Source organism: Diabrotica undecimpunctata, chromosome 5 (genome assembly GCF_040954645.1).
Source record: "Diabrotica undecimpunctata isolate CICGRU chromosome 5, icDiaUnde3, whole genome shotgun sequence".
Classification (NCBI taxonomy): domain Eukaryota; kingdom Metazoa; phylum Arthropoda; class Insecta; order Coleoptera; family Chrysomelidae; genus Diabrotica; species Diabrotica undecimpunctata.
Window position 1 is genome coordinate 42515198 of NC_092807.1, and position 25415 is coordinate 42540612.

Below are 25415 nucleotides of genomic sequence, written 5' to 3' on the forward strand. Positions count from 1 at the left end.
TGAACATCTGACAATGTAAGGCTCCATCCTATTTGCTACAGTGTCACGTGTACATCGCCATTATATTAAATAAGCTATTAGCTCCTCTGTCTATGACTACAATTAGTTCAGAAATATTCGATTATTAATGTTGTGTTCCTACCATGCATAATACCAGTTACAAGGTACATTGTGATGTCTTGTTTGCATGAATTTAGGATAATAATGGAGGCATATTAGACATATTGTTACATTAAAGATAAAACAGTAACCAGAGATAATAAATAAACTTAAAATTAATAAAATAGAAAAAAATAATAAAACTTTGCTGATAGTGTAAATTTAAATTAAAATTTTTAATTATTAATGCGCAGAAATGTTTGTGTAGTGATACTTACCAAGTTAGGTAAGTAAGGTATAATTATAATTTTGTTTATATAATAATTTTGCAACCGTTCAAAAATAAACCTGGCTTTTTTTCATTACATCTGTGGTGTCTGTTAACTCAACTTGTGAAGAAAGCATTTGTGTAGATTTTGGATAGCACTAATAAAGACAAAATTTATTCATTTGGAATACCTATAGAGTTAAAAATATATGTGAGGACGGCCCTTGAAACTGGGTTAAGGGCAAAAAGGAAAGTTTTTAAATTGGGATACCTTTTTGTACGGCGAGACCAAAGGAAGTATTGTGAAGACTGTTACTTCTGCTTAATGTCAAAGGTTTCAACTCAAAATCAAAACATTCCATTTATAATCAAATCTCCTTTCGACTACTTGTCTCCCTGCTAGGTTAAAAGCTAAACTTTAACTTCTTGTCAGAGTACTGCACAGAGTAATTATAAACTTTATTGAAGCAGAACATATCACTGTCCAATTGTGATATATGCTTAACCTTCCATCGGTCGCAACTTACTCTTGTATAAAAGCTGTCGTAATGTATCAAAATGATACATCTAACTTTGACTTAAAATTACAGTAACAGCAATAGTTATTGGATCAAGCGTAGTTGTAGATTACATCCAATAATTCCTTATGTTCCTCCTTTTTTGTTTGTGTAAACACATTGTGATAACAAAAAAACTATTTGTGTATGTAAATCCGAAGACGTGACCAGTAAAAAGCTATTGTTAGTAACGGTCGCAATGTATCTGTTTGATACGTGATTATAAAATTTTTGTAACACGGAGTCAGATATATGTGGTGTTTTAGTTGTGTTTTTTTATTATTTTTATAATTTATTCGTTTAGTAGGATTTAAAACATTTATATATTATAAAAAAACGGTAATTTGCATAGAAATTTAACCTAAGTATTCGTATAAAATAATTTGATTTCTTACATTATAAATTGGTAAAAATAAAATGTTGCCTTCCTATATGACGCAAACATAAAATATATTATTTTTTTATAAACATTTAAAAAAAAATCTTTATTTCAGTTCCGTGTGGTGACGATCTGTCACTTATGTGTCACTTGACACATAAGTGACAGACACAGTGACATCTGCTTGTTCTTATAACCTTGAGTGACATGATGTGATTACACTGGGGTTGTATGCTCGCCACAAATATATCGTTTCCAATTCTTGCAAAAGGTTTTGGTCAACCTGATCCTTCGTGATGTGTAACAGCAACGACGCTTTATTTGAGCTAAATCTACAGCCACTAGTCCAGCTTCTTCATCGGGCTCTTCCATTGGTGTAAATCTGCTGAGCGTTTCAGAAAGAGAACGTGGTATACTTTGTGTCATATGACTTCTTTTTGTAATTGTGGTAAGGCTAACTCATGGCCTAGTTTCCGAAGAAAAATGGCGACGCCTTGGGCCTTGGGTGTATTTCTCCCTTCTGCAAATTACTTGGGCATTAATGCCTGCAACGTTCAGCATGGAAACAAAGACGACCATGGGACAACTACGTGTGTTTCTAGCAACGTTGTAGGAAGCGCAAAGCTTATCGACAACGTCGACACCTGACTTGGTTTTATTATAATATGTGATCATGTCTGGTTTCGTAGCTTGTCCTGATGTCTGATCTATGGAATTATCGTAAGAATGAGAAGATATAATCGATAGAGAAAGAATATTTCGATTCTTTTTTGGTACGTAGGAAGCAATAGTGGAGTGTTCTCCAAAACCAAATATAGTTGACTGTGGTGTTCGAGCTTTTAGACTTAGCAGATCGACTGGCAGTTCCATTTTATTTTTTTTATTGTGCCAACATACGACAGTCTATTACTTTTTCATTCGGTAACATTGTTGCACATCTGTAAACCAATGATCTGCCGTTATATTGCGCCCCGTTACATAAATAGGTTGTGCCAATCTTCTAACGACATCAGATGGTTTATTACCATTTTCGTAGAGTCCCTGGGGTATATCTTATCAGGTATCTTATTTTAAGATACCTGCTAGATGTCATCTGTCAATGTCAGATATCAATTTTTTAATCCATGTTAAACTTTTTAAAGAAGTATAAACATGAAATTTAATTGTAAAATGTAATGTTTAAGTAAAACAAAATAAAGTGCTTATTGAAAATGGAAAATTTGCAAATGTATATATATATATATATATATATATATATATATATATAGTATGTATATGCAAATGTATATATATATATATATAGTATATGTATATATATATATATATATATATATATATATATATAGTATGTATATGCAAATGTATATATATATATATATATATATATATAGTATATGTATATATATATATATATATATATATATATATATATATATGTATATATATATAGGGTGAGTCATGAGGAACTTTACATACTTCTACCATATGTAGAGTCCCTCAGGGAGCATATCATGTGGCCACTAAAAAATGTCAACTCCTCTTCTTTATTAATTAACAAGGTGATTTGTGTAATTGACCATTTATTTCATTTTACTGTAGTGTTTATACGGCTTATTTGATTTTTTTAATTTTTGCATGATACAGTACACTACTATCAAGCATTCGACTGGTATTAGCTAAACTAAAAAATTCCAGGACTGGCTTTGGAAAAATTAATTTAGGGATTAGCATTAAATATTACACCCTGTATATATTTTTTTAAAATGAAATAAGTGATTTTCAAACTACATAAATAGCCAATGAAAACGACATATGCGACAATGTTGTCGCACTTTTATTAAATTTTTAGTGAACGATCAAATCTTACCAAAAATAGAACAACCATAATGAAGTATCAAATTATAAGGTAATTAATTTAATCAAATGTTATAAAACAGTAAAAACAGTAACTACTAACAATAACGAAGAAAAATTAAAAAAAAAACTAAAAATATGTACATAGTTATGATAAACCCATAAATTAGAACTGGAAAAGATACAATAATGGTAACAAAATAAAAATAATTCAAAATAGATTTTCGAAATGGAACCCTGCAGCCTGTACACATTTTTGTTGCCGAATTGTTAATTGACGTATTGAATTACGGATACTCTCGTCCCGGATTACAGTCCCGTTATTTAATAGCCACACCTCGTATATGTATATATATATATATATATATATATATATATATATATATATATATATATATATATATATATATCTATATATATATACATCCGGATTTGCACGTGTATACTATTCACTTTTATTATGAACTATACGATCTTTGAGCCAAAATAAAGTATTTACTCATATTTACATAACTTTTTACCGTAAAGATATGTGCTTTATTTTGGAGGAATTTTCCACCCAGCTGTCATCTCTAAACTCTAGTGATTAGACTCGTAGCCCAGAACGTATTTAAATTTACTGTAAGCTTTTCTTTCATTAAATACAGCGAGCATGGTGTACATTCACAAAGCTTTGGAAAAGTCTTTAAAGTTGTTCTCTACGCCATCTCAAAGAAATGTTATCAAATTGTGAGAAATATACGTTTTCGGTTCCGGCTGTGTTCCCTAATTGAAAATTATCTGATGGAAGTTAAAGTTTAACAAGAAATTATATTTAAGTTGAAAGTGAGTTTTCTTAATACCTTACAGAGTACAAGAAATTAATACGTACAACGGAATTATTATTTGGGAGAAAATTTCCCGCAATTTACTTTAGATCATAATTTGGGGTAATGAATCTTCATACCGCTTATTATTAGAATATTGTTGAAAAAAGTAAATTTGCTGTTAATATTATAAACTGTAAAGTTCAGAAAAATTTTTATCTTTCAAGCCATTATGTTGGTTGATCTGGTTAATTTTTATAACAAAAAACAACCTAAAATTATCTTCTATGCAGACAACGCAATACTACTCTCTCAAAGTGAAGATGATTTACAACGTATGCTGCACCAATTTAATATAACCACCAGAAAATTTAACAGCACATGGTTATAACAGCAAATTTACTAAGATGTAAATTGAAGCGGAAAGGTCAGATAATAGAACAAGTGATGAAGTTTAAATACCTACGAGTAGGCATCACATTATCTAGCTACGAAAAGCTCGAAACAAAAATGAAAGATCAAGTAAATAGAGCAAACAGAGCCACAGGATGCCTGAATAAATTAAGATGGAGAATTTACAAAACAGTCATTAGACCGATAATGATATACGCGGCAGAAACACGACCTGACAGAGAAAGGACAAAAAAGATGTTAGAAACAGCAGAGATTTAGAAAAAATTTGGAAAAATTGATGGGAAGACACTATGGGAAAGAGCTAGAAGTACAGATAAACGACGTAGATGCAAGGTGGAGAACATCAAGAACTGGGTAAGAAATAGAAGAGTAGAATTGAACGATCATATAAGCCGAATGACAATAAACAGAGTAGTAAAGACGGCAAGAGACGGTTTTCCAATAGTAAGACGATCAGTAGAAAGACCACGTAAACTATGAAAGTCACTTCTATGTAAAAAGAAGATGCAGAGGAAGATTTTGATGATATGACTCTTATGCATTTATTTATTCATTTATCGTATGGCAATTACAACACATTTGGAACAAATACACAAACACTAGTAATATAGGTATTTGACAAACTTTAAATAGTTACAAACAAACATCAAGTGTATTAATATAATCAATTGACTCTGAAGTTGCAAACAGGAAGTCTTTAGGGCTACATTGTAGGATCTTGAGGGATACTCTTGAATAATGTGGTCGATGGTTTGGTTCTCCCAACAGTCACATTGAGGAGACGGGTTCTTTCCCCATTTATGTAGCATGTATGCACATCTGGTCTGGTTCGGATCCTATTTAGAGTGGACCATATTTTGCGTGGAAGATCAAAACCTGGTGGCTTATGGGTAATGCAGGGCATGTTATTTTGCCATTCGTTCCATTCTTGGGACCATGCATTCGTGATAATGAACTCCTCATGTATCATTATTGCCGTTTTCATTGGTGGTTTTCTAGAACGGAGACGGGTATTTCGTGCATCCTCGGTATCTTGGTGGATCGGCAGGTTTATATTGTTCATGATCTTTTTGTATTCACGTGTAAGTGCGTCGACTCGTCGTAAATGTGGAGGTCGGATGTGACTTAATACTGGAAGCCATTGTGTGAGAGTTGATTTAATTGTACCAGCTATCATCCTCATAGTGCTGTGCAGCTGATTGTCGACCTTTTTTACGTGTGGACTGTGTAGCCAGACTGGAGCACAATATTCAGCGGTCGAGAAAACAAGGGCTAAGGCAGTAGAGCGGAGAGTGGAAACCGATGCTCCCCAGGTGGTACCGCAGAGCTTCTGTATAATGATATTTCTTGTACTCAACTTTTGGGCAGTTTTTGTTAAATGCTCTTTAAATGATAGCGTTCTGTCTAGTGTTACGCCCAGGTACTTCGGTGTTTTGTTGTGGGTAAGTGTGGTATTTTCAAACCGTATGTTGAGTTCCTTTCCAGGAAGTTTATTGTTCAGGTGAAAGCAACTAACTTCTGTTTTGGATGCATTTGGTTGAAGTCGCCACTTGCGAAAATATTTGCCCAATGTATATAAGCCTGCCGTCAGAACTTCTTCAGACGTTTCTAGTATTCTGCATCGTGTAGCGAGGGCCCAGTCATTGGCGTATCCGAACTTTCTTGACGGTGTTTTCGGCATATCTGCTAGGTATAAGCTAAATAGTAGTGGAGAGAGCACTGACCCCTGTGGTAGGCCATTATTAAGTTTATTTGGTAGGCTGATATCTGTGCCCATCACTACTTAAAACATTCGGTCGTTGAGCATGCTATCTATTAGGCGTGCTATTGGTTTACAGGGGATTGCACGGAGAATTTTGTATATAAGGCCCTCTCTCCATACTGTATCGTAAGCTGTCGAGAGATCAATAAATGCCGCTAAAGTTTTAAGTCTTCTTTGGAAACCCGCTTCGATGTAGGTGGTGAGTGACATTACCTGGTCTGCACAGCTTCGTTCTGGTCGAAAACCCGCTTGTTCGACTGGGATCGCCTGGTACAGTTCTGTACTGATTCTATTATATATAAGCCTCTCTAATAGTTTGTAGATGGCAGAGAGAAGCGCAATTGGTCTGTAGTTTTTTAGGTTTTCGGCGGGTTTGCCTGTCTTTAGTATGGCTATTATCTTAGAGCGCTTTAGTTATTGTGGAATATTTCCAGTTACCATGATGTCTGTGAAAAATCGAGCCAGCCAAACTTTTGTATACTTGCCACAATTTATTAGGAATTCAGGGTGAATATTATCAAATCCTGGTACCTTTGCTGGCTTAACGTCTTTAAGAGCCTTTGATATGTATTCGCTGGTAAGGGGGAGGGAATGCTCCGTTTCTGTGGCTACGTGTTTTAAAGTTTTAAGTTCTCTCTTTACGAAAATGGTGTGTGCTTTATCCTTTGGTGCCCTGGATATTTTTACTATATGTGATGCTACGGCATCTGGCTTTACGGCTGCCTCTCGGCGTTTCGTACGGACACTACTCCCTAATTTTCTCAGTAATGACCATGCCTGTCTGCTTGATTTCTGGAAGTTTAGGTCTTTCCACTGTTTCGGTCCACTTTTGGCTTCTAGCGGCGTCTAGGCTGTACAGTAGTTCATCCGGTATTTCTTGGTCGCCAGTTTCAAGAAAGCTCTGATATAATTCCTCGCTATTTTCCGACCAGCCAGGGATATATTCTTTGCGATAGCCTCTTGGTATGTGTTTTTTGGCTACACTTAGGACGGCACCAACAAATCTGTGGTATTTTTTGATATTAGGTGTAATCCACCCTAGGCATTTATCCAGATCCGCAGAGAAGTCAGTTCAGTTGGCCTTTTTAAAATTCCATCTTGGACGTGGGATAGAACTAATTAAAGGGATTTGCGTCCCTACTTCTATTATTACTGGTCGATGTTGGCTGTGTGGGAAATAAGTTAGAACTCTTCGTGAAGCCCCTAGAGGTATGTCTTTATTGTCGGTCGAGACGAAGCATAGGTCGAGGTTGCATTCCCGCCTCCATGCCGCGGATCTGAAGGTTGATCGATCTTTGGCATCAAACAAAAGGTACAGGCGTTCGTCTTCTGCCCATTTTATTAAAGCATTCCCATTCGCATCGTTATTTTATCTCTTATGTAAAACTTTGTCGAATGCCAGAGAGGCATCTAAAAATACAGTGGTACAAAAATTTTTGCATTAGGAATTTGACTCATCTTTTCAATTTAATAGAAGTGGGGAAACCACTAACCTATTTCTAATATATTCCGGGTTTCTACAAGAAAACATACTAGTACCCACTTTTTACTTAACATTTACATCAGATATTAAGATTTACTCTCCCAGTAGAAGTAATAAAAATACGAAAAATATTTTTACTGCGGCACGTGAAGAGTATAACCTATGTTATTGTGTTGAATTGCTTGGTAAGTATTTGCTATTAATTAACCCTTAACTGGTGACGTGCCGTCAAAATGACGTATCGCAACTGCGCGTTAATTGGGGATCCCCACTTATTCTAAAATTGTACGGTCGACAAGTCGACACTCTCAGTACCTTTTATTTTAGTCATCAAAAGTACATAGCAGAAATTTGTTGCGTTTTCGAGCGATATATTTTGAATTACCACGTGTAGAAAATCACAATACGTCAAATTGACGGCACATCACAATTCACGTAACTATTTCAATAAATTGTGCAATATAAAAATGACCAGTTCACGCAAGAAAATAAAAGTGAGTGATGCAGATTTTAGTAATATTACATTACAATGGTATAACGAATGTGACAGTGACCTGGATAATTCTAACGAATAGCATATTGGATAAAACTTTCATACCTAGTGAGCACGAAACAAATAGTGAACAAGAAGGCGATAACGACAGCAGTGAACTTTTGTTACCTTCTGAAGAAACAAGCATTTGAGCTGTGGGTGTACAGAAAAATTCTGAAAATATCATGGACAGAACACGTCACAAACAAAGATGTTCTGGGAAGGATGAACAAAGAAATGGAAATTTTAAATTCAATAAAAATAAGAAAGTTAGAATATCTCGGACACATTACACGTGGAGAGAAATACACCTTGCTCCAACTGATTATGCAGGGAAAGATCCAAGGAAAGAGAAGCATAGGGAGGCGTAAAATGTCATGGCTGCGCAACCTGAGAGAGTGGTACGGATGTACATCAAATGAACTTTTCAGAGCAGCCGTTTCAAAAGTCCGAATAGCTGTGATGATTGCCGACCTGCGCCGCGGAGATGGCACTTGAAGAAGAAGAAGAAACAAGTACTACACCTGAAAGCGAGGATGATGGTAATAACGATAAAAAATATTTTTATGGTAAAAATAGATTTAAGTGGTCAAGCGTTCCTCCAGCAAAAAATGTACGAACTGCTGTACATAACATAATCAAGATTCCCACTGCAATTAGTTTACCCGAAAATAATCGTAAGTACATATTTGAAAGATTATTATCTGAAAATATAGTTACTATAATACTAAAGTGGACCAATCAGAAATTATCTACTCTAAGGAGCAAGTATGCAAATCAGAATTAGCTGATACAGACACAGATGAGTTTAGAGCTTTCTTAGGATTGCTGTTATATTCACGAATCACGAAGATGTAGACTCATTCTTTGCTACAGACGAAACTGGTCGAGATATCTTCCGTTCCATAATGTCGAAGAGAAGATTCTTGACCGTTTTAAGCGCTCTGAGATTTGACAATCCTTTTACACGCGACAAAATAAAGAAGACTAATCCATGTGCTGCCATTTCTAATGTTTTTTACATGTTTATACAGAACTGGCAGGAGCTATACTCTATTGGTACCACTGGATGCATCGATGAAATGCTTATTTGATTTAGAGGGAGATGTAAATTCAAGATCTACATGTCACAAAAGCCTGCAAAATATGGAATTAAAGTAATGTGTCTAAGTGATGGCCGAACCAGTTATTGTTTTAATGCCTATATATATGGAGGAAAAAATACCGATGGAGTAGGCCTGGATAATCAAGAAAAAAAAACTAAATGTTCCAACTCAATCTGTTCTTCCATTATTCAAGACTATTTATAAGACAAACAGAAAAATTACCGCCGATAACTGGTTTTCCTCTATAGAACTAGTGGATACCCTAAAGATGAAACGTTTGACATACCTAGGTACGTTGAAAAAAAAAATAAAAGGAAAATTCCTCCGGCATTCCTTTCAATGGTTTTCAGAAAAGTTGACGAATCTCTTTATGGGTTTACTAAAGAGCTAAAGAGTATATATGTATATGGCAAAAAGCTCGGGTTCGTTCGAAAAAATATTCTCATAAGATTTTTTTGCATAATCACTTTCATGAGAAACCCCATATAATAAGGTTTAAGAGGTCATCCAGTCAAAACGTAGATTTTATGTAAACTTGGTTCTTTTCCAATTATAAATATTTTCAAAATGACCTTAATTCAAGTTCAGACTTTGTTCTATCATATACCGATCATTGGGGCCTATTTCATTTTAAAATATTATTTTTTAGTCGTAAGTAAAGTGTTTATGACAGGACGGGAGCTCGGATTGCGACGTATTTAAGAGAGAGAAACAAGATATAGGGCACACTTTTTTTTTATACTCTCATAGTACAAATAAGCGCCCGCCTTTTCATATGCCTTTCATTATCAATTAAAAAACAATGGTTTATTGGTTATTTATGTACCCGGGGAAGCCCGTCCTGTCATAAGCGCTTCATTAACGATTAAAAACAATGTTTTAAAATAAAATAGGCCCAAAATACTTATCAGGAAATCATAAAATGAGATTTGAATTTATTTTTACTTGTGTTTTTGAGCCTTGAAAATCGTAATTTTGCGTTTTTCAGTTTAAAGTTATTTATAACTCGAAAACCATCAAATTTACAGAAAAACTACAAGAGACGTATTTTGTTTATAATAATCCAAAAAATAAAAAAAAAAATTGTTCGAGCTGAAAAAATTTATTGTTACCATTTGCAAAAAAATTGGTTCACTACTGAACTACTAAGTGAACTAGAAGTGACTAGTGAGTAAAAGATATCAGCATAGTTTGCAATAAAGAAAGAAAAATATAATAATATATATATATATATATATATATATATTCACTTTTTACTGTTTATATAATTTATTGTAGATACAGATTGCATTAGTTGTGGATCTCTTGATCCAAATCCCTATTGCTCCTCCAGTATGTCCCTTTGTTCTGATTAAATAAATTTTTTGTCAAATGTTCGTAAATATTTTAAATATACATTTTTAATTTAAACTTTCACAATTTTAAAAATCGACTTATCCCAAAGAATAATTTATACTTAAAAACATGATTCTCGCATAATAACGAATTTTAATTTCATGTTGTCCGATGAAAATAAGTAGTTACTTTAGTGCCCATCTCGATGCCCTGCTGCCGTTTTTACATCACTGAAATATAATGCAAAGTGAATGTATAAAGAAGGATGGAAGCAAGAAAAGTGTAGTAAGCAGGGCAAACAATGTACACGAGGCTAGCTGACTCAGATTCTCTTTTTAAATTCATACACCACTCCAGTGCTAGTCGGCTATGAAACACTTCACTGCAGCTACAAAAAAACGAAGATAAAAAGAGTATAATGTTTACACAAACTTGTCAGCTCGTCAGTTGTTTGTAGTTGCAGTCTTTCTCCCGATTGTTACATTTAGAGATGAGCTGATGTTGGATGTTTTTAGTGAGACCGGAAACATTTTCCGCTTTCGCGTTGTTTTTATAACAAAAAATATTGACCAGAACAAATATATCGTAGTTGTAATAATTGGTATATTTAGATTAAGTATAATTATGTAATCAAATGAACTATCTTTCAGTAAAGTCGTCGCAGGAATGCAACTCAGCAATATTGTTAATATCATTTTAAAGCCTCTACTTTAAAATTTATATAATATTACATATTATAATATAATATTAAATTGCAAAAAGAAGTTTTTGTATTAGTAAGTACAAAACAAAATAATTAATTAAATTTATACTTTAGCGACAATTTCGGAAGCGGAAATAGAACCTTAGTTAATGTGCACCAAAAAGTAGAAAACAATAGAAAGCCACAATAAAATAATTTCAAAAACATAATTTTGCTGACAAAAGTTAAGTAACGTAAACGTTAAGTTAAGTAAACAAGACGTTTGTCTCGGCTCTTGATATTTTTGTGTTAAACTGTGAATATTAAACGTTATAATTTACAGTTAAAGTTTACCAACATTATTTAAAACTATAAGTTTAAATATTTCTTATTAGTTAAACTTAAAAACGCATTCTAAACTGGATTTATTAGTTTTTTTGGGAGGTTCATCGATCGCCAATAATTATAATTTTATCAATAATAAACAACAACCAGTATTGCTTTTTGCTAAAAGATGGAGGGATAGTTGGCAATCTACCTCCCAGGAAATTAACCAGAGGCAGCTTCAAAATTAAACAGATCGAAAGATCTCCAACAAGTAGAAGAAGAAGAAGAAGAAGTATTGCCTTTTACATATGGAAGTGATTACTTTCCCATAGTTATTACGAACCTCAACCATGTGCAGAAACATCTAGAATTTAGTCCAAAGTGGAAAACTAACAACGCAGATTGAGATTCATTTTCTCAATATATTGATAGTCACATATCTAGGGCCCAAATAATCAATGATATTGACGAAACCATTAAATCACTCAATGACATAATTTTAGAAGGTGCTGTAACGATGCTCTGATCGTTTAACAGTTCGAACCGTGGGAGTGTCAATATTTGCGCATCCACTTCTACAACGTGACGGCGAAGTGGGAATTAGAACGGCTATTTAAGGCGTGTGAATAGCGGAATTAGAGAGTCTTGTAGCTAGCGCTCTAGGCTCCCTGACTCGCCGGTGTAGTGAACCTGCGAGCCATTCTGGACAGAGAGAGTTCCGTATTGAGGATCATACTCTGTCCCTAACCAAGCGGAACCCATCGGTATTGCGTATTGAGCATTACCGTGGATCTGCACAGAACCAACCGGGACAGAGAGATTTCCGTATTGAGGATCATACTCTGTCCTTAGCCAAGCGGAACCCGTCGGTATTGTGTATTGAACATTGCCATGGGTCTGCACAGCTAAATATTTTGTTTGCGAGCGTATTCGGAGCTTTCGCTGAATTGAAGCGAAAGCGAGTATAAATCTGCGCGCGATCGATTTCCCCCATTTCGTTTCTTATTATTATAGTACTAATTAATTTCTTTTCTTTTATAGACGTTCGCCGAGGACTTCGTTCATCGCGGGATCCAGACGGGGACGTAGAATTCGTTTTAGTTTTATTCATTGTATAAGTATACAACGTAGAATTGCTTTTTATTTTTATTTATTGTAGATATACTAACTTAATAGATTTATTTTTATTTCAAACCTGTGTTTTACTGAGTCTGTCGCCCCGAAAGAGCTACCCATCACAGTGCTATATTGTATATTGGTAAAAACAAAACAAACACAGGGACGTACACTAGTACCGTGGTGGTCTAAAGAATGCGAAGAGGTCATAAAAAATAGCAAATCTGCTTTTAATATATATAATAAGCACAAGACACCGCAAAACAGAGTTAATTTAAAAAAATTAAAGGCAAAAGCGCAGCTTACTATAACGCAAGCTAAAAAAAAATCATGGCAGAAGTTTGTATCGGATATAAATAACACAACTAGCTTCAAGGAAGTCTGGCAAAAAATTAGAAAAATTTGTGGTACTCCGCAGAAAACTTTAATTAAACACTTGAAAGTACAAAATAAAATAGTATCCAAAGATGAAGATATTGCAAACGATTTAGCGGATTTTTATGAAAACCTCTCAAACGACAAAAATCCACGTGCAGATTCTTCAAATTCATCATCTGATACCTATACTCTTCCTAATAATAAAAATCCAAATGCAGCAATTAATAGTCGCATTAATAGTTCTAAAAACGTTGTATGAGTGGAATATCCGGGGACACTGTTTATCGTTCATCAACAATTTTTTAAGCAATCGGACTTTTCGGGTAAGAGTTTCCAACTCGTGATCGAAAACCCACTGCTTAACAAATGGAGTACCACAAGGGTCTGTTCTTAGCCCATTACTCTTCCTAATAGCGAATAATGATATTTTAAAAAACATAAAAAAAAACCTTTAAAAGCACGGATTGATGCTGACGATTTAGTAGTATTTACAAAAGGAAAAAATATAGATAGTATGACAAAATGTTTTCAAAGCTTTATCAATAAACTGGAAACACGGTCTCTAAATACTGGCTTTGAATTTTCTACTACAAAAACAAGAGTCATGGTTTTTGCAAAAATAGCAAGTACTGCGTCAAATCTTACGTTATACGGGAAACCAATAACAGTAGATCCTCAATTTTTAGGAATACATTTAGACAACAAACTGACATGGCGAGAACATATAAAGCAATTACAATTTACTTGCCATAAAAGAATAAATATTTTAAAAACTTTATCAAACAGGAAATGAAGTTGCGACCAAAATACAATATTATCATTATACAAATCGTTAATCAGGTTTAAACTTGATTATAGATGCATCGCTGATTGTTCCGCCAGAAAGTCTATTCTAAAATCTCTAGATACAATTTATATTAATAGTCTAAGAATCGCACTACGAGCATTTAGAAGTACACCTATTGAGAGCTGAACTTGGTAAGCCATCCCTTTACCACAGGCTAATGCAACTGACATTAACACATTCATCCTCGGTATACTGTAATCCAGAAAACCTATTAATAGTAACACCTTTACAGATAAATATAACGAACTTTTTAATTATAATAATAAAATAAGATAACTATACTATGAAAAAATTAGAACATATTGCAAAAAATTAAACTTTGATTTTCCTGACATATTCGATTCAAACATCACCGATCCTCATATCCCTTGGTCAATCAATATTTCAAAGTGTAATGTATATTTGAGCAAATATAATAAGTCGGAAATACTTCCCTCAGAAATAAAAACTATTTTGTCAAATACAATCCAAACTTATGAAAATTTCTTCAAAATATTTATAGATGCTTCAAAATCTAGCAATGGAATTGGTGTCGCTTTTGTGATCAATTCAAGTAGGTAAATATCTATTTCAACTCGCCACTGTAGCATATACACGGCCAAATTATTCGCTCTTTATTAAGCAATTAAGTTTATTATTGATACCAATATCGTCACAGCGGTAATTCTTTCTGATTCTCTGTGTTCGATTACTTCAATTCAACGAGTATATCCTAAACACCCAATTGAAAACATGATCAAATCAGAACTTCACACATGTCAAGAAAAAAGAAGAACAGTTGACTTTATATGGATTCTATTGTCTTCACGCTCTCTAGAGCACACAAAAAGAGAAAACACTTCCACTTTCTCTCAACATCTTAAAGAACATAACCACACCCTCAATATCCCAGAAGACGTTTCACTTATTCATAATATCCCTCAGAAAAACTTTCTCAAACTAGACTTATATGAATACCTAGAGATTAAAAACAGACCTAGAGAAAAACAGAGAAGTCCAAATTGTGTTAATCGCCATGTCTCATTCAATCAAGACTTCCTTCCGCTCCATCGTCAACTGTTCTCATAAATCACATTCTTATCTTCCTTCTTCATTAGTATTTAGATTTTTCGTTCTTCTTCTATCACCTATTAATCCTCCTTAGTCCTCTCAAACTTTTTTCAATGTATCCAACTGCCCTTCTTTCGTCACTTCTTTCTAGGAATCTAAGCGTTAAGTCTGACTCCATACCTAATATTGTCCATGCTCGTTTTCTACAAACTAAATTCACATCAGATTATTCCACTTCCCCTTCAAAAATTATTCATTACCATACATCTTTACCTACTTAACCACATATCATCACATTTTCATACTGTTTTCACTACAATTTATTTTACTTATCCACTTTCCCTCAGGGTTTGGTTCCGGATCTTTGGAGACTTCAGCCTCTTGTTGGGTCTTTTCTCCTTTCACAATAATATTAAAACATCACATATCTTTAGTAAATTTAACAGAGCCACCTAAAACCCAACTACTCTTGCAGTTTTTACATATCGTTACAATACACACCAAAAGCCTAATAACTTCATCTACCTACCTTAAACTCAAACTTATAACTCATCCTTTTTATATTTCTTAGGTACCAAATATTTCTTTTAACATGTAGGGCCTTTTACTTTATCTTAAGTTATAACTTGAGCAATGTTTGAACAATACAATACCAAACCACCTTTCAGTCATCAATTTTCTGTTTGTCTTGCATATTGGTCAACACACAAAACCGACTTAACATCTTTATTCTTCACACCAAACCAGTAATTTATGTTCATGAACTTATAACTTAAAAAATCTATTATATTTACCAGGTATTAAATGTTGTTTTTTGACATAGAGGGCCTTCCATGCTTAAGTTTTAAGTTAAGCACTACATGAACATTACATTATAAAAACATTTTTTTCATATTCAAATTTCATCTCAACAGCACATTCAAACATATCATTTACTATATCACTCTTCACCAATACATTTTATAGAACCATCTTCCTCCATATGTCTTTTTTACTATTTCCTAGGTACCAAATGTTTCATAACATACAGGACCTGTTGTTAAAATCTTTATTTAAGAAGAAATAAATTTAGACACATGTATAGTTGGTTGCCTATCGATACCTACAAAATTTCACGTACTCCAGTTTACCTACATTAATTTATAAAACAAATTTTTTCAATGTTTTTCAACATAAATATAGGACAAATTCACATTACAGACTACAACATTGATGGTTGATACTGTTATATTATTATAATTTTAACTTATTCAATTTTAAATAATGCTGCCTTCTGTCACTTTTAGACAACTACCGTAAGTTGCCTTGACTGCTTTGTTCCGACATCCGTCCTAACATGTCAATATTGTCATTTTTATCAGTTGTTATCAACAGGTCCTCGAAGACACTTTGTCTCAGGACCATGTAACCTATGTAGAGCCATACGTTGCCATGTTACCAATTCCAACGATAACTTGAACATCCCCAATTTACAATAATAGATAATGTAACATATATTATCTATAAATTAATAACATTTAACGGATTTTCACCCATATATTTTAGTAGCTCATAGCATGTATACTTCGTAAGTATTAACCACATTTTGCATAACCTTAGTCAACATTTTAAATTTTACGTTCTTTTTAAATAAAGTGGTTATATATTTTCAGGTTACACTGATGATGGAATTTGCATTCCGAAAACGTTCTGTAATGTATTTGTGATATAGCCCATTTGGGTATTTTATTATATATCTTTTATAAAGGATTTGAAATAAAATAATTTGTGATACATGGTATACAGCCAGCTACAGGAACTTAGTTTCCTGGTGGATTTTAATTAAATTTACTGTTGAGAAGATACATCCTTACAATACTTACAGAATCGCCTAATAAAAATGAACTTGTTGCATTAAGGCTACCAAAGAAAGCATAAAAATGAAAAGAAAAGTCACCAAAACTATCGACTAAGCGATGATATACCAAACAAAAAGAGGAACAAAATAGCCAGAAAACCAAACAAAATAAAGAATCTCGATGGGAAAGAAACTGAATGCATTTACTGTGGTTACTTATGGTCACACTCTACAGAGAGTTGAATACGATGCATAAAGTATAAGCGTTGGGCACACTGCTCTTGTACAGGACAAGATGAATGACGGGGATGATGAATCCACACATGTATGTGCCATATGCATTGTTGACCAATTCTTTTAAAGCTTTAGATCCCATTTAATTATATGTTTTTCTGAGTTTAAGTGTTTAGTTTTGTTTAAAAAAATATTTTAATCTATTTTAAGTATGTTGGTTTATGCTGACTATATTCGTAAATGTTTAATTTTGTTTTAAGACAGTTATAACAATTAAAAGTTTCTGTTTTAATTACAAAAAGGTGTTGACCTCAGTTCTATAAAGATACTCCACAATGCCCCACCTGGTACCCTAGTTTACCCCGCTGTACAGCACAAATTAGGGTAAACACTAGTTATACTGTAACTACTTAAATAACAAATAGTTTGTCACTAAATTAAAGATATGTTGTATAATGAAAAAAAAACCTTCATAGCAACCCTAATATCATGATTTTTTGAAATATCAGGCAAAGCATTTTAAGTACCCCACTATGTCCCCTTTCCCGCTAAGTAAAATCCATGTAGATTTTGAAATGCATATTACTTTATTACTATAAAAAACAAATCATCTCTATTAAAAAATTATACTATAAAAAACTATAAAAAATTTGAAAAATTTAAAAATTTTAAACAAAATTAAGCCGTAAAAATAAGATCGAGAATAGAACAGGCCAGAAAATCTTTCGAAAAAATAAAAAAAACTGCTTTGTGATTCTCGAATAAAACTCGAAATTCGACTACGTTTATCAAAATGCTACGTCTGGTCGACTCTTCTATATGCAGTTGAAACGTGGACCCTAAAAACATTAACCGTAAATAAATTGGAGGCCTTTGAAATGTGGATCTACCGGAGAATGCTCAAAATTTCATGGACATCGCATACCTCAAACGAAGAAGTGCTGCATAGAATAGGCAAGGAAAGAGAACTTTTTAACACAGTAAAAGTTAGAAAAACATCATACCTAGGCCACATACTGAGAAATAATAAGTACCAATATGCCCAACTTATAGTGAAAGGAAAAATCGAGGGAAAGAGAGGCCTAGGAAGGAAAAGACTATCGTGGCTCAGAAACATCCGACAATGGACAGGGCTAAATTTTGAACAGCTAATAAGAACAGCTGAAGATAGAGAAGATTTTAAAATTGTAGTAGCCAACCTCCATTGAGGAGAGGGCACTTTAAGAAGAAGAAGAAGCCGTAAACGTTGGCAACCAAGCAGCCAAACTCCCTGAAAACTTCTATAATATTTATTTTAGTAAGTTACAGGGGTGAAAAAGAAGAGAAAATTTAGTGTGATTTTTAATTTAAAATATCTCTTTCAAAAAAACTTTTTGTTCATTCTAACAGACTTTGGGCCCTCGGTAATAATGTATTCTTTTATTCTACGTTTAAATTTTTCAAAAATATTGTTAGTTTTCTCTGGATTCTCATTTAAAAAGCATTGATCCGAAATTTTGCGCCTAGGTTCTTAATAGAAGTTATAAAACAATTCAAAAGGAACATTTTAAGCTTTGGTAAATGTTTCTATATCATTTTTTTGCAGAGATTTCGAAAATTGATTTACTTTCACCCACATTCGCTTGGTCAAAAATTAACATTTACTAAAGCTTAAAATTGTTCATTTTGAGTTGTTCTGTAACTTTCATTAGCCAAATTTTCATAGTTTATAGCTTAATTTTGTTTAAATCTCTTATAAGCATATTAATTTGCAATTTTTTAGTGAAATTATTATTGTTATTAATGAAAATAAGTAATTTTGTAAAGTTTTTTCAAGGTGAAACAATTATCTTTAAAATTTGGAATTTTAAAAGTTGATCGTAAGTATGAAAATTGAGTTATACTTGAAAAAGCTCAGTCGAATGCATATTTTGCAATTGTTTTTTACGAAATTTGTTATAACTCTGGTTCTAACAATCGAATCAAAGTTTACTAAACGATATTTTGTTCATTTCTTCAAAAGGAACAATTTTCATTTTGGTGAAATTAAATATCTCTAATTGTTTAGGATATACAATCAATTAAACAATTAAATTGTTAATAACAAATTATCCGACGGGCTTTTAGCCTGTTGCCCTCAAAAAATCGAATCTACGCATCAAAAAACGCAAAAAAAACGTCAATGTACCGAGGGGACATAAAAGTGCATACTAAATATCCTCTGGAGTCTAGACTATAAGCAGTTTCATAAAACTATTAATATATTTATTTATCACAGTAATCTAGGTTTTATCTAGAAACTGGAAATATTTATATTTTTATTGCGTGTTTACTCAAAGAGAATTTGAAATAAATGCACGATGACGGTATATTGTTGCTTGTTAAAATATATCTTGGAATAATCTATTATATAAATTTTATGTATGTTATTTTATTTATGTTATTATTTAAAGTATGTATTATTATTTAAAGATACTTAATATAGAGGAAGAAGAAAACCCGGAAGACGAAAGCTGCGAGGTAAGCGGAGCAGACGAGAGGGAGGAGGATCCACCAACGATCCTGGAAGTTAAAGACGCTGTAAACAAACTAGCCAGAAACAAATCACCTGAAATAGATAATCTCCCAGCGGAATTATATAAAGAAGGTGGCCACGATATCATAATAGCGCTACAGCAGCTTATAAAAGAAATATGGATACAGAAGTCCCTTCCCAATGATTGGAATATTGGAATACTTTGCACCATACACAAAAAGGGTGATATCTTTGAATGCTCTAACTATCGAGGAATTCCGCTCCTAAATGCAGCGTATAAAATATTCTCCAATATACTATGCCATCGTATGGCACCATATGCAGAGCGAATAATAGGACAATACCAGGCTGGTTTCAGAGGTGGTAAATCAACAATTCATCAGATTTCAACCCTAAGACAAATTCTAGAGAAAACACTGGAATACGGTGTAGACACGCACCACATATTTATAGACTACAAGGCAGCCTACGACTCTGTAAATAGAAGAGAATTGTTTAGAGCAATGATAGACCTAGGAGTACCAAACCAGTTGGTAAGTTTAACCAAACTAACCCTTGAAAAAGTTGAATGCAAAGTACGAATCCAGGGGGAACTCTCTGAACCTTTTAAAACAAATAACGGGCTACGTCAGGGAGACCCACTCTCCTGTATACTATTCAATCTAGCTCTGGAAAAAGTAATACGTACGTCACAAATCACAACTACCGGTTCAATATCTTACAAATCTGTGCAAATCTTAGCATATGCTGATGATATCAATATTGTTGGGAGAACGGAAAACGCAGCACGAGGAGCGTACGTAGCATTAAAGGAAGCGGCTACAAAAATGGGTTTAATAATAAACACCAGTAAAACAAAATACATGAAAATAGGTACGCAACCACAAACACTACGGCCACTTTTTATAGAAAATGACGTCATCGAAGCAGTTAACGAATTTGTATACCTGGGAACGCTCGTCAATACTGAAAATGACACTACCGCAGAGATAAACCGCAGAATTTGCACGGCTAATAGATGCTATTTTGGGCTTAATCTCCTTTTTAAATCTACAGTTATATCAAGAAATACAAAAGTAAAACTCTACAAAACAATAATACGCCCAGTCCTAACATATGGTTCAGAAACCTGGACTTTAACAAAAAGCAATGAAAACATGTTAGGATGTTTCGAAAGAAAAATACTAAGGCGCATCTATGGAGCGGTAAATGAAAATGGTGTCTGGAGAAGACAATGCAACTTCGAACTCTGTAGGATATACCAGGAACCAGATATCGTAAAACACATAAAGATAGGACGTCTGAGGTGGGTAGGCCATGTAATGCGGATGGAGCAAACCGACCCAGCTAGAAAAACGCTCCTTGATAGACCTATTGGTCAAAGAAGAAGAGGAAGACCCAGAACAAGATTCCTAGATAACATCGATGAAGACATGAGAAATATGGAAATACGTGCTTGGCGGAGGAAGGCGATGGATAGGGACGACTGGAGAAAAATTCTTGCGGAGGCTAGATGATGATTATTATTTAAAACACTGGAAATATCGAAAATAAAGTAACAGGAACTAAAAAAAAGTATAATCGTAATTATTTATTAACACCACTATATTTGATCTTACGGCAAAATATTAATAAAGACGATCATATGTACCTTCGAGGTGGATAAAGAATTTAAATATCTAGGAGCGACAATCAATAATAACAACAAAGTAGAACGAGAAGTTGAAACGTAAATACTGACAGAAATCAGATTTTAGTTAAATTTATTTTACGAAAGACATGTTTCTTTTAGTAATACCTTTAGCTGTAAGTTCTTACAACGCTCATTGGTAGTACTATTAGCCCGAATTTAGCTCTGATTCTTTTAGTTCGTTTAATAAAAAAATTATCAATTATTTTCCCTTTAATCAACGTTCCTATACAAATATATTGATCCTTTATTTGCGCTTTTCTAGAAGATCATGAAAGTGACTGTATCGAGAAACTTTCTATACTTTGCTCCAAATCTTCCTAAAAGTCTGAAATTTATTGGTATTATTTCTATGAAAAACAGAATACCACAATATCATGATCTTAACAACAAAATAAGAATGCTATAAGAAAGGTATGCCAATTGTTTCTAAATAACGGTTATACTAATAGTCCTGGATCCCGCGTAACAAAAAAGAGTTTATTAATAGCAAGTTTAAAATGTGTTCATAGTTTAATAGTGTCGAGTCGGACAAACCTAGATATATGGGAACACTGGAACAGGAGAAGATTTAATTGTGGAACATGATAAACGTGTCATCTTGGCAAGTTTATGATTGTGAAAACTAGCAGATTGTTTTAAGTTTATTCAATAGTGAACGTTATTATAATATACGAAAAAATGTTTGTCCGATAAAAATGTTGGGCATTTTAACAAGTCCAACACGTAGAACATGATAAATGACACGAATTTTGTTGATGATAACTAGCAGTCTAATTTTTGCATGAGAGTTTAATGAAAGTGTGAAAAAATATCAATTGGAAGTTCTGTCTGACAAAATTCATGGGACATTTTCTTAGTCCGACCTTCGAGACCTGCAAGATATAGACAAAAATGCTTTTGGTAAATAGCTTTTTGACAAAACGTCATTTACAGTAGTGGTGTTAAAAAGTCTTGCATCACCTAAGCGCCTTATAGTTTTTAAGGTTTAACACAAGTTTTTTGTATATTTTCGCTAATTCCTTTTAAGTTTGTGCTTGTATTTAGCATTATCGGTATACTTACTAATGTTTTTTTAATTACTAGCTCAAAATTCTACAGAAAAGATTAAAATATTCTGATTCAAGGGATTTCCCATAATCCGAGAAAATTTTGAGGTGATTATTAATTCATTAAAGTACTATTAAATTGAATCTTAATGACAAATTTGCCACATATTTTGACTATATAAACACTGTAGTTACCCTAACACATTTATTTGCTCTTTGATTTTTGATAAAAAGGTCAAAATGTCGTCCCAGACCAAACAAACTAAATTATCGGACGAAAAGCATTTTGAAATTATTTTTCACCATATAAACCACAAATCTAGCTGCGAAATAGCATCCGCAGTAAACTGTAATCAATTTACAGTAATTAGCATCATTAAAAAGTATGCTGAACAAGGAAAAATCGACGACAGACCGCGTAGTGGCCGACCAAAGAAAACTTATGTTCGGGATGACGTTGCATTAAGAAGAACAAGTCTGGCTATCAGAAGCCTTAATTCCACCAAACTGACGAAGCTGTGGCCTGAATCTATAGGTGTAAGCGTATGCACTTTCACTGTGAGGAAAAGTCTATTTAGTTTTGGACTTAGAGGATGTAAGGCACGGAAGAAACCACTGCTTTCACAAAAGCAAAGATTGCACCGTTTGACATGGGCCAAGGACCATCGAATCTGGACAACAGAGCAGTGGCAGAGTGTATTGTTTGGTGATGAATTCACTTTCAATATTAATAATCACGCTGGAAATGCCTACGTCAGAAGATTTCCTGGTGAAGAATTTTCTCCAAAATGTGTTCTTCTCACAATTAATCATCCAACCTCCGTTATAATATGCGGTTGCATGTCCGTTTGAGTAGTTGGTCGCCTACACGTTGTCTCTGGGATGATGAATGCTACCAAATACATCAAGATACTACAGAATAAGATGCTACGTAGTGGAAAAGACCTGTTTTGCGAAGAAAAATTTATTTTTTAGGATGATAATGTTCCTAGTCATAGAGCAAAATTGGATAAAGCTTAGATGGAAAGTAATGAAATTGATAGGATGGACTGGTCAGCGCAATCCCCGTACCTCAATTCTATCGAGAATTTATGGCAAAGGATATCAAACATCATTTCCAAAAACAAACCAACAAATAAAACGAAATTAATCGAATTTCTAATCCACGCTTGACATCATTGTATTTCCATAAAGAAACTGCAAAAATTAATAAATGCCATGCCCAGAAGATGTGAACTAGTTATTAAAAACAAGGGCTGGTCAATTAAATATAAAAATTAGTTTAAATTACTTTAATGTGATGTACAATATCATCTTGATGTAAATAGCCTAATTTTTGTAATAATGAATAAAAGATTTATAGTAAAATAGATAGTAAATGGTTAAAAAATATCTAAGGTAAATGTCTTAAACTTCTATTTTCATATATTTGATAAGGTGATGCAATACTTTTTAACACCACTGTATTTACGTAAACTATTCTTTTCAAAGAATAACTCTTATTCAAAAAAAATATTGGATAAATTTGGTAGACTAACAATTTAAAAAAAAAAATTATTTTTGAAATTTCTATAACAGGTCATTTCATGTCAGAAGTACAATCGATTACAATCGATGCCTTTCGATTTAGCTCGATTTTTTTACTTATTCTACGATACAACAAAGAAGTTAGCCCAACTTTCAGCCCTTAATATTTTAAATTACGTGTCTCACGAATTTTAGAATTGTTAACAATTTTGTCACTTTTTTCAACCTGTTGCTTATTTTTGACATATTAAGCTCCCGTGGCTTAAAAAATATATCCTATATACCCGATGTAAAACTTTCCGCTGAACACGATGGTGGTAGCAGAATTGATCTACGACTTTAATAAAAGCCGGAAAATCGGAAAAATTTTAAAAACACAATTTTTTTATTGCTTAAATTTTCAGGAAACACTGGTTATTGTTTGTATTTTAAAATGAAAAACATCTAGAAAGCAATTGAGGCGTTACAAAAAAGTTGTTTTAGAAATTTTAATAATACTTAAAATCTGCTAAAATATTCTAATAACGCTAATAAAATATATTATTGAAATTTCATGCTGTCATCTAAAAATGTAGTATAAAGTCTTAATACAAGTAAAAATAAATATATGAAATTAAATACGTTAACATTGATCTATACACATTAGGCTGGTTGATTTTCCACAAAATTTGTAATTTAAAAGTTCTCACAGTAAATTTTAATAAATATTTTATTAATAAATTTCAATAACTCTTATTTTATTATCATCAGTGGTGCTACAGCCCTAGTTGAGCCTTAATCTTCCCCAGCCTATTTCGCCAGTCGGTTCTGTTTATCGCCAACCGTTACCAGTTTGCTGCACCGATCTTCCTCGCGTCCTCGTCCACACCATCTCTCCATCTCTCTTGGTCTACTTCTACTCCTATTTTCTACTGGTGCTGCTAATAGGGTTCGTCTGGGTGACTAATTTTCATTTAATCTTGACACTTGTCCAACCCATCTAAGTCTATCTATTTTTATGAAAGATATTACATCTCTAACATTAACTATTTCTCTATACTTCTCGTACAATTCGAAATTATATCGCCTTCTCCAAATACTATTCTTACAGATTGCACCCATTATGCTGCGTAGCATTTTCCTTTTAAAAACGAGCAGACGATTTGCGTCTGCTTTGGAGATGATCCATGTTTCTGACCCATATGGTAGCACTGGTACGATGAGTGTTCTGTATATTGATAATTTGGTACTTTGGCTAAAATTTCTGTTTTTAGCTGCTTGTTTAGTCCATAATTACATTTGTTTGCTATCAGTATTCTTCGTTTTTCTTCTTCAGATGTGTCATTTTAATTGTTTTGAGGGAACACAAATAGGTAAACTCATTTACTATCTCAAAATTATAGTGGTCTGTGCTATGGTCTTGTTCGGCGTTTATAGCTTTATCTCTATTATTTGGCATCGACGCCAACATTTTGGCTTTTTCCCCGTTTATTTTAAGTCCCATATTTTGTGCGGGGGTCAAGTAGTTGGAAACCATCTCTTTAAGTCCTGGTGTGATCCAAATCGTCAGCGTAAGCCATCATCTGCAA

The 25415-nt window shown here is 33.4% G+C and overlaps 1 protein-coding gene across 1 annotated transcript; it reads right to left on the bottom strand.

Moving 5' to 3' along the window:
• Positions 1-1762: 1762 nt before the first annotated feature.
• Positions 1763-2173, bottom strand: LOC140442163 (uncharacterized). The gene has a single exon (XM_072533242.1). It carries the CDS (start codon positions 2171-2173, stop codon positions 1763-1765), a length of 411 nt encoding a protein of 136 aa, XP_072389343.1.
• Positions 2174-25415: the final 23242 nt, after the last annotated feature.